This window comes from Poecilia reticulata, chromosome 19 (assembly GCF_904066995.2).
Source record: "Poecilia reticulata chromosome 19, P_reticulata-male-v2, whole genome shotgun sequence".
NCBI classification, from domain to species: domain Eukaryota; kingdom Metazoa; phylum Chordata; class Actinopteri; order Cyprinodontiformes; family Poeciliidae; genus Poecilia; species Poecilia reticulata.
Window position 1 is genome coordinate 10,753,485 of NC_088848.1, and position 21,255 is coordinate 10,774,739.

General features: G+C 39.6%; 1 protein-coding gene across 4 annotated transcripts in view; it reads left to right on the forward strand.

Annotated features, from left to right (window-relative positions):
* The window catches only part of adam12a (ADAM metallopeptidase domain 12a), a 115,887-nt gene that overhangs the window by 14,908 nt on the left and 79,724 nt on the right, over positions 1–21,255 (forward strand). For 2 of the 4 annotated variants that reach the window (XM_008437119.3, XM_008437120.3), the window contains exons 2-3: positions 2,443–2,564; positions 7,310–7,383. In XM_008437119.3, coding sequence (XP_008435341.2) covers positions 2,443–2,564; positions 7,310–7,383 — 196 coding nt within the window. Of the gene's footprint in view, positions 1–2,442; positions 2,565–7,309; positions 7,384–21,255 lie in introns of those variants that run through there. The other 2 variants (XM_081601112.1, XM_081601113.1) reach the window with 2 other exon arrangements.

Below are 21,255 nucleotides of genomic sequence, written 5' to 3' on the forward strand. Positions count from 1 at the left end.
AAACTGTTCATGTATTTTTAACCTCCGATTTGTTTATCCATTAGCACTTTTCCCATAGCTCGCTGTATGTTCCCTGGATGCATGTTACCCTCCCCAGCACGGCCGCCTCGCTCGCACGGCCTTTTCAGGGACTAACGAGGCTGGGACACAGCTCCCGTTGTTGTGTGTGTGATGCCGTCAACATTCACGCTGTAGCCTGCTTTTCATCATCGGGGCTAGGGCTGGGTGAGGACTGCTGAGCCGGTCACCCCTTGCTTATCGGTCGGATGGCTCCACGATGAACTCCAGAGTGGTGGCTTCCTCTTGAGGATAAGCAGAGCAGAGCTCAGCTGGGGAGCTTTGTGCCTGACTTGAGTTAATAATTCTGGATTATGAGCAGACTCAGCAATTTAGGCAAATGAGTCATGTGAAGGAAGACACAAGCAATGTGTGCCTCAAGGGACCCTGAATCTGCTGGTAGTAAAAATGTGTTATAAGTTTGTTGCCATGGGTCGACTTTATGTTTACATGAAGTGATTTGAATTTAAAATGGTAAAAAGTTTTTTTTTTTGTTTTTTTTTTTAAAGGTATGAATTATGTACTGAGTCAAACTTCTGGCTTCTTTCTCAAATCTGTTTCCCTGCTGCTTGGAAATACTTGATGAAACATCAGTGGGAACAACATCTCCCCCCCCCCCCACCCCACCACCAACCCTCCTAAAAGCAAACATTTGATTTAGGATGTTTGCAGTGAAACAAATGTTGCTAACAACTCCTGCTGTTCTAGTGAGACACCCTTGGAACAAAATAACTTCCCGCTGCAGGAAGCTGATTACTCCAGGAACCCTGTTTGCAGCGTACTATCTGTAGTTTTCATACTTTGTGTGCTCATGATTTCTACAGTTTACAGAAGTTGCGGCTTCTTTCTTGGGTAAAAGTTTGCTTCTGCTAGAGAATACATGCAGCTCCATCTCCTAGTCACTTGGGGATGTCAGCAATGGAATAAGGGGTAAACATACACTTAAGCAAAACAACAGAGCTTAAAGTATTATGTATTATTCTCAGTTAACCTCTTTTCAGAGCAGTGAGAGAGCAAATAGAAGGATCCTGCGAAACGATGCTCCATTAGCTTGCTAGCTACATGGCTTTTTGGGTGTATTTGACCTTTTATTCGGTCAGATGTAGAGGGTGGAACATGAGGCGAAGCTGTGATTTTATAAAGGGAAAATTGCTTTCTGCACATGATTTTATTAATCTAGATTTATTTATTCTTTTTGGCATGTTCCATTTTGGGCTTTTTTAAAAAAAAAAAAATAGATCCTGGACAATGTTTAGAAATGAGGACCCTGGCCTTCAGGAATGAAGCAAAAAGAAAGCCATTGTTGAAAGAAAGCTATAAGCTATCCCATTTGTAGTTTGCCAGGAAGGGGGACCTAGCAAACACGTGGAAGAAAGTACTCAGATCAGACTGAAGCTGAATTGAGTCAACTCGTAAAACTCTTTGTACGTTGGAAACCAAAACTGCACATTCACCTAAAAACAAAATTCCCGCACAGAGTTATGGTGCTGGTGGCATTCTGCTGTGAGGATGCTCTGCTTCCTGATGGATAAGGAAGCTAAGGAAGGGGAGATTCGTGAAACAAAATGCAAAACAATGCCGGAAGAGACTGGAGCAGAGATTTACCCCCCAAACAAGACAATAACATAAAACAAACACCTAAAACTGCAGCAGAGGAGCTTAGATCAAAGCGTTTTTATGTGGCAAATATTTCAGTATCTAGACGTACAAATCCGTTAGAAACATTCCGAGAACTTGACAAGACATTCGAATGTTTGAGGAGTTTGCATACATTTGCAAGTTTCTGTATGTGAAATCCCACTAAAATATCATTGACACAACTCTCATGCTCGGAGACATCACAGCAGCATAATCACGCACCTCTGCATCTCTCAGATGTGGAGATTTATGCAACGTGAGTGACAAAAGGGGGTGGTTAAGGTTCTAACACAGGCCAGCGGCTCACATTGCGCTGTGTGGCAGGGTGCTATTTGGTGGAATTGTGCTCATGTCTGCATGACAGAGTCGACAGGCATCATTATACTGATAGCCTCTTAAAAGGAGGTGGACATATGCCCAGCATGTCGGCGTCGATGATCGTTGCTACGACCAACAAATGCATGCAGAAGGCATTATTTGTGGGCAGGGAAACACAAAAGCCGTGACACGTTTAAAGACCATAATTCTGTTTAAGTGACACATTTGATTAGCAAGCTGTTTTACTGTCGGGGTTTGGACCGATGTTATTAATGGACGCAAGGCGTGGGCTTAATGAGAAGTGGAAAAACATGGTGTACATGTCGCTGGTGGTCAACCATTTGCGGACACAGATTTGCAAATGTCAAGGGATCTTAAAGAGACATCTGAAACGTTCATGATTTTTTTTTTCTTCTATGTCTTTTACAGGGAGTCTTTTGGGTGTGGTTGTTGAAAAAGAACCGACGACAAAGTCGAAACATTCTGAGACAACGGTGCCTCTTCAGCTTGTTGGACAAGAATGGAAACCAGTCGGCAAGCTCACATCACAGGTGGATATTAGAAGCTGAAAAAGCATTTTGTATGCTCTGGTTTATGTGACTTGACATGCCGTTTCACCTTTTTGTAGTGTTTATTCTGGTGTTTATTCAAAAATGTTGAGGTGTCCCTCATAAAGTTGTTAAATTATATATAAGATAAGGTCTTTCTATGCCAATATTGCCTATCTTAAAGTTGGATTTCAGTGGTAGGACATTTCTTCCACCTTACTGGTTGGTGGTCAGAGAGCCTGGCGGCGCTGGTGCATGGCACATGTCAGTCTGACCCAAACAGCTGTGGCTACAATGTGGCAGCTTGCCACCATCAGTGTGTGAATGTGTGCATGACTAGGTGAATGACTGAATGCATGCTGAAGCGCCTCAGGTTCTTCTGAACTAGATAAAATGCTACGCAAGTACAGGACCTTTGAAGTTAGATTAGCATGAAGACAAGTATTATGTATGGCGCTCGCCATATAGTTTGTTTTTTATTTTCCTGCTGCTTTCCTGGTCATCCCACCACAAAGCTACCAACATTCTGGAGCAGATATCATGTCTGCACAAGAGAGTTTCCGTTATGTGGCAAGTTTCTGCACCTTCACTGTCAGTTTCAGCTTCGTTGAAGAGAATGAAACACTCTCAGTATTTTTCTGATAAAAGTACATTCACCGGCCAATTTGTCCAGTTGTTGGTTAATGCACATAATAAATTAGTCAAGGCAGCGACTCAATTAATTGAGCCATTTGGATCTGGTGAAGATGACCTTCTGAAGTTCAGAGGGTTGGAATGAGGAAGAAATTTGGTGACAGACTTTCACTCAGTTATTTTAGCAGTGCAGCTCTGCTGGTGGTGTGACGTACAGCCTTGTGTAATAGATCTTATAGGCTGACACAACAATAATAAAACCAACACAGCCTCTCTGCAGAACGTTTGTGCTTGGGGAGCTCCATATACCTTAAACATGTTATGGGGACTGCATTCCTACTAAATCCCAAAAGACTTGCCAAAGGCTGTGCAAGGGCCATCCACATGTTGGCAGATTTATATTTATTTGGTAGTGGGCTCTTCATAGTAAAGACACCCAGAAACTGACTGCTCTTAAGTGCTTCACATAAATTTACTAGAAAAAAAGAAAAAGAAAACAAACATAAAAACTAACGAAAGATCTTTTATGTCGTTAGAATAACGATGGGGGGAAAAAAAGTCCTCCTCAGCACCAAACTTCCACAAATGGTGTCAAGATTTATCAAGTTTGTTTAAAGATGAGATGAGGAAACACAGAAAACATTTCCATCTCCCTGCTTTTTGACGCTTGCTACAAGTTATATAGTTTTTGGAGGGCAAGGGATATATATATATATATAAAATGTTTCCCCCAGATATATTTTTCAAAATTCTCATATTGTCTATGTTTCAGCTTGATCTAGAGTTCCAACCATTACAAGACTATTTTTTTATGAAACACATCACAGCTTCTTTGCATTAAGCAGTAGATAAATCCATTTGATTTTAATTAAATCTGTTGAATCGTGACAAAATTTGAAAAAATAAAAAAATAAAAATCAAGAGGGGATGATTACTTTAACATGTCACTGTGCAGTTCTGCAGCAACATTTGCTGCTGTTTCTTTAGGTTGAAGTCTTTATTTTTGTGTGTAAACAGCTGCGGAGGATCACGAGGAGGAAGTGTACACAATGTGACCCGTTAGATCATTAGTGAAATGTTTAAATTATGTCCTCCCCGGCTGTTTGTTTTTAATCACAGCCTGTGCAAATAAATACACTTGCCAGGAAAATATGAAAACAGCCTGATTTATTTCAGTTTATGTTATTGAATCAATTCATTCGTGAATTAATTAGCTTAGGCCTAACCAAACAGACGAGGTCTCTCTGGGATTACATTACCCCCCAAAAACCAGAAGAAAATCTCTGATCAGTGAATTATAGAGTACTTGAAACAAAGGTGAATCTGAGTGCTCATTTAAATACAGAAATTCCTAATAATAAGTCCATCTACACATTGCACAGTTTGTCTCTCTCTCTCGCTCTCTCTCTCTCTTTTTTCTTTTTTCCTCTGAAGTTAAGAAGAGGTTCTGCAAGTACAGATTTAACAGAGTGAGTCTAATCACGGATATGGAAACCTGTCAGAAGGGAAAATAGGCTTGCGACGATACCGCCTTTACCCATAAGTGTTCCACTTCTATATCCTCTTATGATCCACTCGGCATTCTTCTTCATGAGGGGTGATGGATCACTTAACCCAGAGCGGTGTTCTTTGCTGGAGCTGACCCAGTTTGAACTACATATATATGTGTGTGTGTGTGTGTGTGTGTGTGTGTGTGTGTGTGTGTGTGTGTGTGTGTGTGTAAAAAAGGAAATATGAAACATCAGGGAGAAAGGAGAATTTTCTCTTCCTTTTTTTTTTTTTTCCAAACTGAATGTTTGTGTGGTCTTGTTTGCGTCTGTTACAAAAATGTGACTGACAGAAGCGATATAAATGACGCAAAACCGCTTCGTCTGACTCTAAAAGAGACGATCAATGTATCGGAGTGACTCAGGGCTTTTGAGTACTTGCCGCTTTCTGCAGGATTAATGTCAAACAGAATGGAACCACAAAGCTAATCCTCTCAGCCCTTGTTCTCAGAAACAAAGTGTCTTCATAACGATTTCCATCTATTGGAAGCACTCATCTCGAAAACGCTCTCACTGCGCTGGGTGGCACACTCAAAGCTCTGAAGGAGTTGACTCCCACAGATAAGGGCTTAAGCAGTGACATTACTGCCTCACACAGCACCGGCTTGATTTATTCTGGTCATTTTAAATCACTGTAATTTCGCTGAAACTGGTGGAAATGGTTATTCATTCTCTGGCAAAGCACTGACTGCTTCCAACAAAATTTTAGATGGCTTTATGGAAGCCTTGCTTGAAAAGAACTCCTCAGCTTCACCGTTATTTGTCTTTTTGAAAGTATTTGCCACTGTAGATCATAACTTCCTATGAGCTGCAGTGATGTACTGATGTGCATCTGGTATAGTTTATGCCAGTCTCCCAGATGTGGGCAGACTGCTCTCTTGACTGGTTTAAATTCTGATTTTGGCGAAAAGTACTATTCTCCACTTATTGGTCCCTTGTTTATATCTGTGTATCAGTATTTATGGTTTCACCCATTTGCAGATTTCTCTGTGCCTACTTGCTGACGGACCGAACATAGATGTACTTCTGTTTTCCATGTAACCTACTTTTATTTATCATTTCAATGTGTTTTACTCGCAGTTGCAAGTCACATTTTGTCATTGTGCAGCCGCAAACTTTACTGTGGTTTAAGAGAATCTTGTAGTTGCAGCAAGACAAGGTAGAGCTTATTAATTGTTAAGTGGAAGGAAAATGATACAAATTGTGTTTCCATGCACACGTAAGTGCTCTTTTCCCCTTTATTCTCTTTTTTTTTAATCCTTAAATTACACCCAACACAGCCGACTTCCTTTTTTAAGTCGTCACGTTGATTAATAGAGTCAATTTGTGTGTAAATCAATCTTAGCATAAATCCAGCTGTTCTGCGAAGCCTTTAGAGGATTATTAGAGAACATTAGTGAGCAATCAGCGTTATGAAGATGAAGGAACACAGCAAACAGGTCAGGGATAAAATTGTGGAGAAGATTAAAGCGGGGTTGGGCCATAAATCGGTATCCCTGTTCGGTTTGAAAATGGAAATGGCATGACTCGATCAGCCATTGCCGGATTGCTCAAAGAATGCCACAAGAAGTCATGTTTGTCATAAGCCATGTAGGGTCAGACACGTGGAACAAAAATCCATTTGTCAGACGAGATAAAAATTAAACATTTTCATCTACATACCAAAAGCTATTAGGAAACTAATAAGCCAAAACAGACCATCTCAACGGTGAAATACGGCGGTGGCAACGTAGTGCTGTGGGAGGGTTTTCTTTAGCAGGAACAGGAAAGCTGGTCATCGACTGTGGGAAGGTGGATGGCGCTGCACGCACGACAAATGCTTGGAGAACAACTGCAGGCTGTTGAAGTCTTGAGTAGAAAGTTTCCCTCACAGCAGGAGAACATGAAACATTCAGCCAGAGCTTCAGTAGCACGGTCTACATCAAAGCACGTTCAGGCGTCACAATAGCTTTGCACCTAAATTTAAGAAGAATGGATGATATTCGGCGGCGCTTGAAAATGGATGTTTGCAGATTTTCTTCCAGCAGATCTATGCTTGAGCTATTTTAAAAGGAATAATAGGCAAACATTTCTGTCTATTGGTGTGCAAAGCCGGTAGAGACACGTCCCCAAACAGTTGCAACGGTTAATTGCAGCGAAAGATGATTGTTGCAGGATATTGACTCATGGGGGCTGAATATAAATTCTTATCACAGATGTTAGACTTTTATTTCAATATGTTTTTCTTTCTCCACTTTACCATTAGACAGTAATTGATTTTGGTCTATCATAAAGAGCCCCTTTAAATTACTGTAATATTTGAGGTTGTAATGTGATGAAAACTAAAATGATTCTACTGCTTCTCCAAGGTGCTACATGCTTTGCATTAGCTATCTTTTATCATTATACGCTTATCTTGTATGCTACTTTGAAAATAGGTCTTCCTTGAAAATGAAAAAAAAAAAAAAAAAAACGTTTTATACAAAATATAAAACTGGGCACATCTTTTTTTTTTTTTCATTCAGCATGCTTGGTTTTCGGATTTCAGGCTGATTGGCACATCACTTCTCGTCTGTGTTGTCTCTTTAGAGTCACCCCGTGTCGCTGAAGCTCTCGGTGGTGGTGGAAGGAGAGCAGCTGGTCCTGGCTCTGGAGAGAAACGAGTAAGTGCCCCTCTGTTCACGCTCGGTCCCGACTTCTAACTGACTGGAGTACAAATAGGTGACATATGCGCTGCCCGGGGGCTAAAACCATACCCCAGGAAAAGAAAAAAAAAAAAGAGGGGAGAGAGGAATTTTGCTCACTCAGTTTGCTCTGCTGGTGTGGGCATCGTAGTGCTCTGTGTGCTTTACTCTTTTGTGTGCTGAAACAAAGACTTGAAAGACAGAAATTCCTGAATACATTAACCAGACGTTGATAAAAGTCGACATCTTCCTCCTTCTTCTTGCTCTGTTTCTCTATTTGATCCAAGAGCATTACACGGGGGAGAAGGAGGTTTTCTTTGAACACAGAAGACACTCAACACGCTGTGCATTAAGATTCCGTCAACCTAGGGACTGGCACACATGCGGAGGGGAGGAGGAGGGTGGGGGCGAAATCATTTGAAAGAGATCAGGTCACCGGCGTGCACGCAGTTTTTTTTTTTTTTTTTTTTTGATAGAGTCGTAGCTGCGATGCGTTTGGATGAATGTTTATCATCTTTGCACAGTTCTGTGTGGCCTCACAGCCTCAGACAGTCTTGCAGCTGAGTGTGCAGCTGAGGAAGAATGGGATGTGATTGATGGAGCAATATGTTTTCCATCCAGCTCTGCTGCCACACATGAGCAACCACGAACAAGCGGAGCTGTCTGCGTGATGGAGAGAGAAAAAGAGGAGGGGGGGGGGGGGGGAGGCAAAGCAAGGGAGAGCGAATGGGTTTTTATGCCACTGTCAACCGCGATTCGCACTTGTTTTCCAGACTTAATGTATGTAAATTCCACCGGCAAACTGCGGGACAAATGCCTCGACACCGGAAACTACAATTTTATGGCTTACCTGCTCTGGAAATATTTTCATTACAAATCACGCTCATTCCCCTGGTGAATTCTCATGCTTTGCACAGGTGGGGATTTTGCAGAGCCGCCTCGCACAGATTGTCAGATTGTTCTAAGCCGCAGTGGGAAACGCCTCCCGTCCACCCGCATGAACCTCCTTTGCGTTCACCTGAAAGTCCACAGGTTCGATTCCAAGAAGAACAGAGATGACAAAGAGCTTTTAAGGCTTTCCTCAAACGAGCGCTGATGAATTGTAAATAAAAATCTGTCCAAATTTACTGTCGGCACTTGCCGCACCTCTGGAATTTAAGGTTTGATTACGGCCAAAAAAGCGTCCTGTCAGACGCTGAACTAATGCCTCATAAAAAAACAACACATTTTGTGCCTGTTGAAGAAAGCAAAACACTTTAGAGGACAGTGATTGAGAGAGGATGTGTGCGGATAAGAGTGTTTGTCTAGATCAGCGTGTCACAGCCAGCGCCGGGCCTGCTGTGCTGCTGACATTTAGTGAAGCTTCTTGTCGGAGGCTGCTGGCAGACTGACCGCATGCCGCTGATGAAATCCAGTTGTTCAAACACAGTCGGCATCTGTAGACGAAGGGGGAAAAAGAAATGATGTGAATTGAAAGCCTGGTTTTGTATTTTTTTTGTATTTTTTTTGTTTTTTTCAGGTCGCAGTTAATTGAGTGTAGGTGGCAACAAATCACATGGGAGGGCGTGCAGCAGAGCTGGACGCGATTGCTTAATTTACAGTGAGAAGCGCGAGATGCGTGCGACCACATCTTGCAGCGCTTTGCTAACGCTACTGAGATTTTCACTTTTTCAAATCTTTTCACATTTCAGCCACAGATGTTTTTCAGGGGGTTTGAACGCGACCAACCGAAAGTAGCACATAATCGCGGAAAGAAAGGAAAACGATATATGGTTTCCAAATTATTTTTTACAAAAAAAAAAAAATCTAAAAAAAAAAGTAATAGAAATGCCTTTGTATTTAGCCTCCCTTACTCTAATACTCTTAAATAAAACCCACTTCAACTGCTTGCCTTGAAAAGAGTCCACCTGTGTGTAATTTAAACTCAGTATAAATGCAGCACAGCTCGGTTTGAAAATGAAAAGACTGCTGCAGAACGGCAGGCCTCCTAAGTCATGGCCACACACCTAGAAGCTGGAGAAGAAGCCGTTGCAGCTCTTAAGAAGCTGCAAAGATATGCAGCTTTAGTCGCGAGAATCTACTAATAGGACGACTATTAGTAGAAGCACCCCACAAATCTGGAGTGGCCAATGAAAGAGTGGCATTAAGAAAGTTACTGTTGAAAGAAAACCACAAAATGTCTGGTTTGCTGTTTGCCACACTCCATCCACACAGTAAAACATGATGGTGGCATCTTTTCTTCAGCAGAAACAGACGAACTGGTTAGGGTTGATGGGATGATGAATGTATTTAGCTGCAGCTAAATACATGGTAATTCTGTAAGAAAGGAGGCTGTAAAAGACTAGATAGTCCTCAAAGGACTTGTGGCTGCAAATGATTGACTTTGTGTGGGGAGCTTCATTGAAATGCATTCTGCACCATGCACCATTTTCCTTTCACGTAGCAATTATGGACTACTTGATGGTTAATCACGCTAAATACCAACAAAGTACACTGAAAGTACATTGTGGTTGTAAAGTAACTGAAGAAAAGTTTAAGGGGTATGGAACCTTTGCAACCTTTGCACAGTTCATTAGAGAGTTGTGCAACGCCAGGCTGCAGGACAATTCCTCAGCTTCTATTTCTCCCAAGAAAGCTATAACCTAAAAATTGCAGAATATAAAACAGACCGTTTAATGGAAAAGCATACAACAATAAAGATTGTACGAGAGAGAAAACTCAAACATTCTTAAAGTAAAACTTTGACAAAAAAATATTGTCAAAATGGTTCTAATCATATTTGTAATCTTCCCAGTTTGAAGCATGGAAACGAACCTGAACCATAACATTTCAATCATCTCATAGTTGGTGGGAATTTTGTCTGAAAATATGCCAGATAAATTTCCATCTTGGACTAAGGTTGAATACCATTTGAGCTCTCGCGCAACAATAAATATAAATTTCTGAAATCACTGCAATGTCAAAAAAAAAATTCAGTCCCATGAAATATAATTATGAAGAGCACACCCAAATCAGGTTGGGTCTCGGGTACATGTGAACAACTGATTAGGGTTTTTGTTATTTGCATCAAATAATCAAACACCTCAAACATCTGGACTTTTGTAATTAGTGGTGACTTTTCATTGCGTTATAGAAATGTATGTCAAGAAAATTGTAATTTTAAAAGTTATCAAAAAAACCCCCAAAAAACCCCGTCTTGCACGAACAAGGAATAGAGTACACAAGGACAGAGATTTCCGTATTTCAAAGTTTTAAGTTGACGGACGATTTGCTCGACCACATGGAAATGGAGGGAAGAGGAAGCTATCAACACTTTGCACCAAATTCCTGGGATGGCAAGTGGTCAAAAACCCTCCACTCACTACAAAAGGCCTGCAGCGAGGTTTGCCACTTTAGAGGTTTCAGTTTCCACAGCTAAGCACGTACAAAAAGTCGAAGGGCTCCCTTCCTGAACTCCAAGACGTGCACCACCACCGACCCAAAAGCACAAGAAAAGTCAGCTCCAATTTGCTCACAGCTATGTAAACAGGCCAGAAAGATTTTCTGTGAAGCGATGAATCAAAACTGCAACCTTTCAGGTCCAAACTAAGCAACTTCAACGTAAGAAACCAACAGTGGTACCTTTCCAAACTAAGCAATGTGAGCACTTCCATTTATGGTAAAATTCCAGACTAGTCAGGCAGGTTTCTACACCCAACAAACATGTTATACCTATCAGGATAAGATCAAAGAAACGAATACAGATTTCCAACAAATTATCGTGTCAATGAAATTTTCAACCTCTCCCAAAAATCTTTGGAAGGCTGGCATAGGTAGAAATCAAATTAAATTGGCTATGAGATGTTTAGCCAGTGGTGGAATATTATTACTGCATATCTTCACATGCCACAGAAACTCAAAGGTCCACTGTTACTTATTCATTTAACGGGGTGTTAACAAACACTAAAAAAATAGCAAAACAGTATTACAAGTATATATATATATATATATATATATATATATATATATATATATATATATATATATATATATATATAATATAAACTTAAATAAAATCCCCAACTGATATTTAGTTGGGTGTATTGGGGTCTGTGTTATCAATGTTCAATTTTATGAAGATGTTCCACTTTAGGTCAATGGAAACATGATATTAAAGATTAGAAAATTACATCAGAGTAAAAAAATAAATATATGCAGAAATTTAGGTTTATTGAAAAGTATGTTTAACTAAAATGTTCTATTTTCAGAAGGTACTTTTAATATGTCAAATGAGCCTCATTGGAAAGAATATTCTGATTGACTGAACGGCATATTATATCACATTCAACGGTCACCAGATCAACGTGGGTTCCAAATTCAGCGCTCTGTTCTAGCATATGAAAATCCCTAAATCATTATTACCTGAACATCACAGAAATGAGTCTAACTCTGTTGTCATGTCAGCCTTTTTTTTGTCATGCCCTTGTGTATTTGGTATCACAAGGGCAGTGAACATTCATCAGTGCAGACAGAGTGTGTGAATGGCATAGGAAGATAACATTATAGAGCTGTTGCTATTACATTTGCATTACACTTACATACTTTTGTAACAGTGGCTTATATGTTCTGTATATATAGTGTGCTTTAATTTTCATCCCATTACACTTTGGTGTAATGTAGAGTTTCTTGTTTTTTTATTATTATCATTGCTTTTCTAAATATCATAAAAACCAGATGTTTTTTTTATGATGATGATTCTGTGTTGGCAAGTGTGCTTCATCTGACCTACATGTTAGGAACGATGTCATCTCATTACCTAAAATGAAGAGCAATGATGGCTAATCAGCATCTTGAAGGAATATTCATTGGAATTTTTTACAGCTTTTTTTGTCATTTTGAGTTGGGGATAATGTAGGAAATAGGGTTTTGTCCCAATATGGTAAAAACAAAACAAATCCCAGACAGGGAGGTAAATTTCCTAGAGGAGTTCAGCAAATTTATATGGACAGACGGAATTGAAGAGAACAGCCAAAGTTCCAGGAATTAATGTCTGCATTAAATCCGGTTTAATAAAAGCTGACATAGACGATATTGAAGACAACAGTAGAGACATCAATAGGCCAAGGAATAAGGCTGAGACAAACAGACAAACTGTCAAGGACCAAACAGAGTTGACAGAATTATTTATAGACTGAAAGCTTATTAGTTGAGCAGAGAAGTGTATATGTCATTGTGCTCTCATTTATCTCAGCCCTTTGAACTTTTGGTTAATTTTTCATAAGAAACAAGTATTAAGATCGGCTTGTTGCATGACAGCTCCATGTTTCTGATGGAAATTAGATGTGAAATCAACCGGAGCTCGTTTAAAAAATGCACGGCTCCAACTCCCGACATGAAACACTCAGAGTTTTAAAAGGTAAGGATATTTAAATAAATGAGCGTCTTGTATTTTCCGCCACTAATATTCTATTTTGGAAACAGTATTTGCAAGTAAAACCCATAACACTCGGTGCCACATTGTGAAATGTGGAAAGAATAGGAATATTAATAATAAGAATTATTCAAATTTAGACATTTAATCATGCTATTAAAACAATTTAACCTTTTGCAACATTTATGGATTTAGCAACAGTAAATCCATAAAAATCACAGGTATAACCTATTAATAGGGATACTGTTTTCTCGATTTGTTTTATATTTTATCTTTACTACATGACTGGTAGATTATTAGGGATAAATGTAAAAATGTTGCCATATGAAATACCCAGAATTTTTATTTTATAGGAAGGGATTTATTTATTTATTTATTTATTTATTTATTTATTTATTTATTTATTTATTTATTTATTTATTTATGTAGTTTTTAGGTTACTAGTGAGGAAAGATAACATGAAACTCTAGTCCATGTATGTATTTCAGTAAAACTTTTAGAGTCTTTATGGAGCTCTATTTTGGAAGACCCCATATTGTCAAATTACATAATCATATAATTAAGTAACTTTTTAAAAAAAAGAAAAAACTTGTGAACCAGCCTGGATGCAGATAATTTTTTCTAGGTAAGAAGGATTTTTATCAACTTTAAAACTTTAAATAATAATCATTATTCTTCTGCGCCTTTACGAATTAGTGCAGTTTAAAATGTTTTTTTAGACGTTACCTACTGAAAGGTAGGTAGAGGTTTTTTTTAAAATATAAGAATCTTTTCTAATTTTGTAGTAAAAATGTTATTGGCAGATTTCTTTTAGGCAGTGCGCTTGGAATCAACATTTTTCACAATGCTGAGTGTTTTAGATGCCTTTACTTAAAATTTTCAGTGATTATTCCTGAGATGGTTGGTTTGTGTAGCGACAGTGGAACTCATGAGATTTGCCGAGCTTTAAAAATGATGAAAACTCCTTGCATTTCTTGAAATACGGTGCATTCTCTGGTGTATCTTCTTTCTTGGCATGAGTGGTTGCGGAGGCATGAAACCTAAGCTTCAGATATTCCTACTGCATCCCTGGACAATCTTACAAAGGGCGCCTGCTGCCTGGAGCTAAATGTCAGCATGTGTCCCTGCCTGAACTGACTTTTCCAACTTTTGCTTAAAAGAATGGCTGCTGAAAGGATTTTTATGCACATATTAACTGGTGTGTTTCTAAAGTAAAGCTCTCTCCAGGAGACAACTGCTTAGTTTTACATCCGTTTGAGGAGTAAATGCTTAAATTAATGTAAAAGCGGTCGGGTCAATTTATTCCACACAGCTGCATGCATAAATGTCTTCTGGAATTGTCCCAGATTTCTGAGTAGCAAAGTAATAAGTCTCAGACTTTCCTCATTGCATCACAGTTGATGTTTCGTTAATACAACTCAGATGTTGTGATGAACAAATCTAGCTTGTGATGCCGACCTCTCTCTCTCTCTCTCTCTCTCTCTCTCTCTCTTTGTATTTTCAGTCAAAAAGGCGCTGAATAAAGGTTGAGGTTTTTTTGTAGGGGTGTTTATTAGGTCATTTCACAAACCATTTAAAATGCATTTCGAGCAGGTTTAAAAGGACTGAGGTGGCAAGGGAAGTTGAGGTCAGCAATCCCCTGTTGCACCTCCGATTCAGCAAAAAGAGGTATTGAGAACTCCGGCCAACTTTGTGTGTTGATGATGCGATTTAAAGCTGAAAGATGTTCTGTACAGTCTGCAGGACAAAGCATACAGAGACCATTTATTTTACTTAACCAAAAATTGTGCTTTTTAAATGCAGTGTCTTTAACCAGGAAGGTCCTGGCTGCATGATGGAACCGTTTTGTGAAAAAGACTAAGGTCATACTTACACTGATCAAGTAAAGAGTGCCCGGATCTTTGACCATTTAAGATACCTTAAAAACTCAGCTTTCTGCATTCAGGGCAGACACAAAAAACCCATTGAGTCGCACACTGCTGTTCCAGTGGGGACAGTTAGTTGGCTGTTATCTTGAGCAACTTTGCTGCTTTGTAGTTCTGAATGTTTCGTCCACCCTCCAGGCATGCAAGATGGGTCCCAAGCTAAACATGCAGCATGCACTCCATCTGTAGCTCAAATTTGTAATGGACTACAGGATCACTGCGAAAGAGGCCCTTGGCTCATCAGCTGGATGGAGAATGTTTCTGGTTCCCTGCACTTCGGGGGTATTCCTGCTGATCATGTTTAGCCCGAAGGCACTTAGGGGAATGCTATCTATCTTGCGCAGTCTATTGTGCAGTGAGGCAAACGGAAAACAACACGAAAGGAACAACTCCAGATGTCTTTATGCCAATATTTAAATGTGCCGTTTTCCGTCGAGAGATGACTTGGAAAGAAAACGTCTCACAAGTGTGAGGTCTGGCTGCATCTTTATCTGCAATAAGTAACTCAATTCCGCCTGCTGTTGATCAACACTGTGCGCACAATTATTAGGCGAGTGAGAATTATGACGGTATCATCATTTTTAGGCACGTTTTTTTTTTAAACCCGAACCTGGATACACTTGAATGCTCAATTAATTTAAGCACAACAGGTGATGTGTTCGTGTAATGAAGGAGGGTGTGGCCTAAAGAGGTCAACACCCTTTTATCAAGGTGTGCATAATTATGAGGCATCTTCTGATGTTTAGGCAAGATGGAGCTTTAATTGACTCTAAAAAACTGGCCAAAAGTGTCTTGGAGGGATGCAGCACTATTAATATTAATATCTCATTAACAACTAACACTGAACCCAGACACGCATTCCCTTCGGTGAAACATGAGGATACATTAAACTGGGAAGATGATTTTCTTCAGCAGAGTTAGAAGTGTGATGTAGCCAAGCACAGGTCAATACTGGGAGAGAACTGGTTCAGGCTGCAGTGGGCGTAAGACCTGTGTCTGATGTTTGCCCTCCAGTAGGGCAAGGCTACTAAACAATCAGTTAGAAACGGTTTGTTTGAAAGCAGTTTGTGATTGAATGGCACAGTCAAAGTCAGGCTGACTTTGACTGTGGTAGAGGCAAAACCAAAAAAAAAAAAAACTGAAAGGAAAAGATTCTTCTACAATACACTGAATTAGGGGGCCTAATTACATGTGTGCACAAATTCAGACTATTACAAAAAACACCAGGTATTCTTTTCATCACACTTTATAAATGCAGGCTACTTTGCGTTGCTGTAACGCATATAGACTGCAGTTTGTGGTTGTGACATGGCAAAATGCGGAAAAGTTCAAGGGTTAAAAAATGCGTTATCAAGACACTCTCTAACCGTTTGTTAGACTACATATGGCAGACCGAACCGCTGATTATTTTTGATTTGTTGCGCCTCTTCGTAAAGACGTTCTCACGTCTCGCTGAAAACACAGACGGGAAGGAGCCTGTCTTGGGGAGCTAAGCAAACAGAAGGCTAAAGACACCACACACACACACACACAAAAAAACAATCTTCTGCGGCTAAAATATAACTCTGCGACCTTGTTTTTCTTCTTGTTGTTCTTGACAGTTAAGCCACACAGAGTCTGTTTAATAAACTGTAAACAACTTTTCTCTTTCCATTAATCCACGAGTGAGGCAAGGACTGTATCCAATCAAGCTTTACAGATGGAGGATTTTCTTATCAGAGCTTCACTTGTTCCTCAATACCTGCAATGACTTAAAATTAAGTACCAGCCATTGTACTAGGGCACAAAACGGCATAGTTGCCAATAAGCATAGCATGCATTCAAGAGATTGATGCTCCTGTGATCAGGACATAAAATCTGGTAATTTTGTCTTTTACATCTTATATTAAAGGGAGCATAGAGTGGAATTACTGTAAATTTACATTGACGGGATACAGCTGAGTCCAAAATAATATAATTCATTTTTTCAGGTTTAAAGTAATCTTTTATTGTCTCTAATGAAATGAAATAAAGATGCAGTCAAATGTTGTATATCTGTCGGAGTGTAAAAGTCTTGACTTGTTCTTTTTTCTTTTTTCTGTCAGTTGTCTTCGGTTTTTGACACTTAACCACTTTGATTTTAATCTCAAGATTGCCTTTTGGAACATAAACACTAAAAATGACAGCATTCATTGGGGGAAACCCCTTTATCGGTCCAGTTTTGTGGACCTTTTTTTTTTATACCTTCTACCATCTACAATGGATAAACATATAAAATGCTGTAAAGTTTATTCGTGTCAAACCTGAAGGAGGAATGAACTGAAACTTAACCCTGTCCTTTGTACCGTCTCTTCTCCTGCTTGCGGCTGCAAGGCCATGGTATACTATGATTCATTATTTTCAAAGATGGGCCTTAGAAATGGGCTCATTTCACTCACAGCCATCACCTTTTAACTGCTTCCTTCAAAAGGGGACTTTTGGATGGAGCTTCCCTCTTTTGAATTACCTTCTCAGAGGCACCAATTATTTCCAGGCTTAGAGCTGTAATTAAGAAGCTGGACTCCATCTTCCTAATTAATTTGGTAGTCACGCTGGAAAGGTCTTACAATAGTTTGCCTCTCTCTTTAAGGTGGAAAGCATTAAGAGACGTATGGGATCATTTGGGTGTTGTTATGTGTTGTGGTTCTCATTGTACACACCTATAAATGTGCATCCCCAGAGCAACAACAGTTAAGAGTGCATAAGTAGCTTTATCTTTGCTATTTCCCTTAGGTTGCTTTGAGTAGTTGATTTTTTTTTTTTTTTTCTGTGTTGAAGGTTTTTGGATGCTAAAATATTGAGATTCAAAATGAATACTTTTCCATGAAAAAGTATTTAACCCATCCATCCATCCATTTTCTGTACAACTCAAGGAAACCGAGTCAAGGTCCAACAGCACCATGTATGCATTTGACTCATCATTTAAAATTTTTTTTTACATTGTTCAAGACACTCTTGACTTGAACTTGCTCAGGCCCTGTTTTAATTTTTTTTTTAATGTGCACACAGATAATCTTAATCATAATTTAAAAGAAAAAATGGCTTTTGAGAGTGAAAGAAGTTCTTGTATTTAACCATATGATGTAGAGATATGAGTGAAATCCAAAAGAGAAAAAAACATTTTTAACAGACTAAAAAAATTTGAAAGAGACCTTTTGTGTAGTAAAATGTTTCTTTTACTCTCCTCTATAGACTTTTTTCCCCATCAGGCCACAGGAGTCTCTGAGCTCCAGTCAGTAGATCTTTTTCTTTAGCCCCCCTGCCAGTAGATTTCTATAGAAATCCAGGGGAAGCGGTGGTCTCTCAAGCCATGGCTTACTACATCCCCAAGGGGCTGTGTGTATCAAGGCTCCTGCACATGGAGATGTATCTTTTTTTGAATATAAAGTATGTAACTTAAGCTGACCTTGTATCAAATGCTGCATGGTGGCAAAGTTGATCTTTTATTTGATGTATCGGAAAACTATTTTTCTTAACACCTTGATCTATTCACCGCAGCATTTTTAAACACATGTGAAAAAGCCTACAAAATGTGTTAAACTTGCAGCTCTATGTCACTCTGTTATTTTTTACCGCTGGTATGTTGGCAACTATGGCTACAAATAAAAGAGAGAATAACCAAGCACTGTGTCGGAGCACAGTGTCCATATATGCTCCCAGTATTCAAACATGTAGGCTTGCATCTTGACAGAAAACCTGTAATAATGCCAAAATTGTTGTGCTAAGACATGAGGGAAATGACTAGCAACATGAAATAACTGTCTCCTGGGGCTTATCGGATAGAGCTATGAAAGTAGAGCGTGAACGCACACACCGACTTTAGTTATTTGATTTGTATGCCCTGAAGGAATATTGCTTTGTTTTCACACTTCAGAAAAAAAGCAGAGGTGTAAGGTATAATCTGTCGTGTGGATATGAACTGCCAGAAATAACTATAAAAGTCTATAATGGTATGATCTGCAATATGCAAACGTGTCCTCATTAAAAATTATGGATGGGTTTGTTGCACCAAAAAATTAGTTTTAGTACTATACGCTATTTTTCTTTCTCCTCTCTTCTATTTCTCCCAGTTGTTCCCTTTCACTTATTTGAGCAAATGCTGTCCATAAATTCAAGCGATATCTGCTTTTGTAAGGCTCCGGATTGCCAAAGGGGATAAACAAAAAAGCAGTCGAGGCTTTCGACCCCTTTTTCTTGCTGACCACGTCGGTAATCAGTCCAAACTCTCCATCCTGGCTTCCATCCTCCCTTTGACAGTCAGACTAATAGATTTACTGGAGTTACAGTGTGAGTAAGTGTCAGCCGGGAGCGAACGCTCGCTTGGCGCGTCCTCCATCCCGTTCTCCCACTCTCGCAGTCCACTGACCCTTTTGTGACCCGTGCTATCTGGACGTGGGGTCACAGTCTGAGTCGAGAAAGTCGTGTGGTCATCAGATGGTCAATTAGATGTGGTCCAACTGGATTATGTCTCCACCAGCTGATGGGAGAGATGTTTACTCCTTCTGTTTGACTATGATTCACTGGGGTTAGGGTTGCTTTTTTTTTTTTCCTTTTTTTTTTTTTCACATTTTGCTACATTCCAACCATAAATGTCAATGTATTTCATTGGAATATTTTGTCATGGGCCAACACAAGTGAACACACAGTTCTGAACCTTTTTTTTATTTTTATTTTTTTTACAAATAGAAATCTGAACATTTTGGGATGCATTTGCAATCATCCCAAATAGTCAATACAGACCAGTTTACACTGTAATCATAGCTACAAGTCTTTAAGGGCCTACACATCTCAAGAAGAAACCGTTTTGCCCATTCTTCCAGGCAGAACAGCTCAACCCTATTCAAATCAGTCAGCAATCGTTTTTAAAGCTTGCCACATACAGTGGCGACAATGCATCTCATTGCCATTGTAGTTCTATGTTTAGGTTGATGGTCCTGCTGGAAGGTGAAGGTCTTCACTGATTTGTCTCTGTATTTATCTCAGTCCATCGTCCCGTTGTTTATGTCCCTGCTGAAGGGAGGCGTTTCCACACCATGATGAGGCCACCTCCGTGTTTCACAGGAGAGATGGTGCAGTCAGGGTGGTGAGAGTGTTGGTTTTCTTTCAGACATGGATACGAAGGGCAAACGGACTAGCTTTAGCCTCATCCAGCTGTTGGTTTGCAACCCATGAGAAAAACGGACCGGAGCCAGCAGTGGTAGAGTACTCAATACTTTTCTTTTTTCTTTAGTTCAGTTCAGTTCAGTATACAGCATGGCATATCAGGCCACAACAAGAAGAGCAAGAAAACTTCCTTTCACCTGAACCATCTGGCTTTTAAATGATTGGCTCCCACCAGGACTAATTGGAGGGGTGGAGACATTCACATTTTCAGACAGAAACAAACAAACATTTGCACTAAACTATTCCTAAACAATGTCTACAGTTACAATTAACTCAAACAAAAACTATCTGGGCCCAAACAAAATTCAGAATACATCTCTCCTCCCTCTTAGAAAATGGATTTTCCCAATGAGGCTGATTGGTATCACCAGGTCCTTGTCAGCACTGCTCATGGGCGCGCTTCCATGGCAACACATGACCAGGTGACCTCAAAGAGAGAAGAGGATTAAAACAAGTAAATAAATCAAAGTACTTCCCAAAACAATACATTTACACAAATAAATTAGAATTTATAAAACACAAAAACAGCACCTGTTAGGGAGGGGGCAAATCCCTCACACCAGCGAAACAGGTTTTCCCCTTTTTTTTGTGTGTGTTCCCCTATGGCTTATGAAAAGTTGCACACCGATCATAAATCTTTCTTTCAACAAAGCTTTCTTCCCGCCACTGTTCCCTAAAGGTCAGACTTGTGGGGTGTAAAACTAATAGTTGTCCTGTCAGATTCTCCCACCTCAGCTATAGATTCCCAACATGGCCATTTGGCAGCTTTTTTTGTGCGTTTTTGCTCTTTTTACTCTTTTAAAAACCATAAATTGGTTATACTTCACAATTATGTCCTAATTTGTGTCGGTCTGTCCTAACAAATTACACTGACGTCTGTGTGGTAAAATGTGAAAAAGCTTAGAGATTGTTCATATTTTTTTTCCAAGACTCTGTATTTATCTTATTGGAGAGCAATGTTCTTGTCTGAAAAAGTTATTGGACCGAAATAACTGCCTTAACTTCAATTAAATGGTGACGGAACAAAACGCAAACGAGACTTCTTATTGCTCTAAACTTTTGGTCGATTTCGTTGCCGTCTTTCTCCTCGCGCTAGTGACTCATTTAAAACTTCAAATTGCGATAGTGGGAAACCTGTGTAGGAGTTAGAGTTCAAACACCTCTTTCATCACTAAGTTAAGCTTGGCGATAAAAGGGGGGGAAAAAAAAGTGCAAACCTCTTCTATCGACATGGCATGCACAAAACAGATGCTTTTGGTTTCCCCATCTCATTTCCCGACGAGGGCTGAGGGTGACACATTGATGCGACTTACTAGCAGAACACAAGAAAAAGCA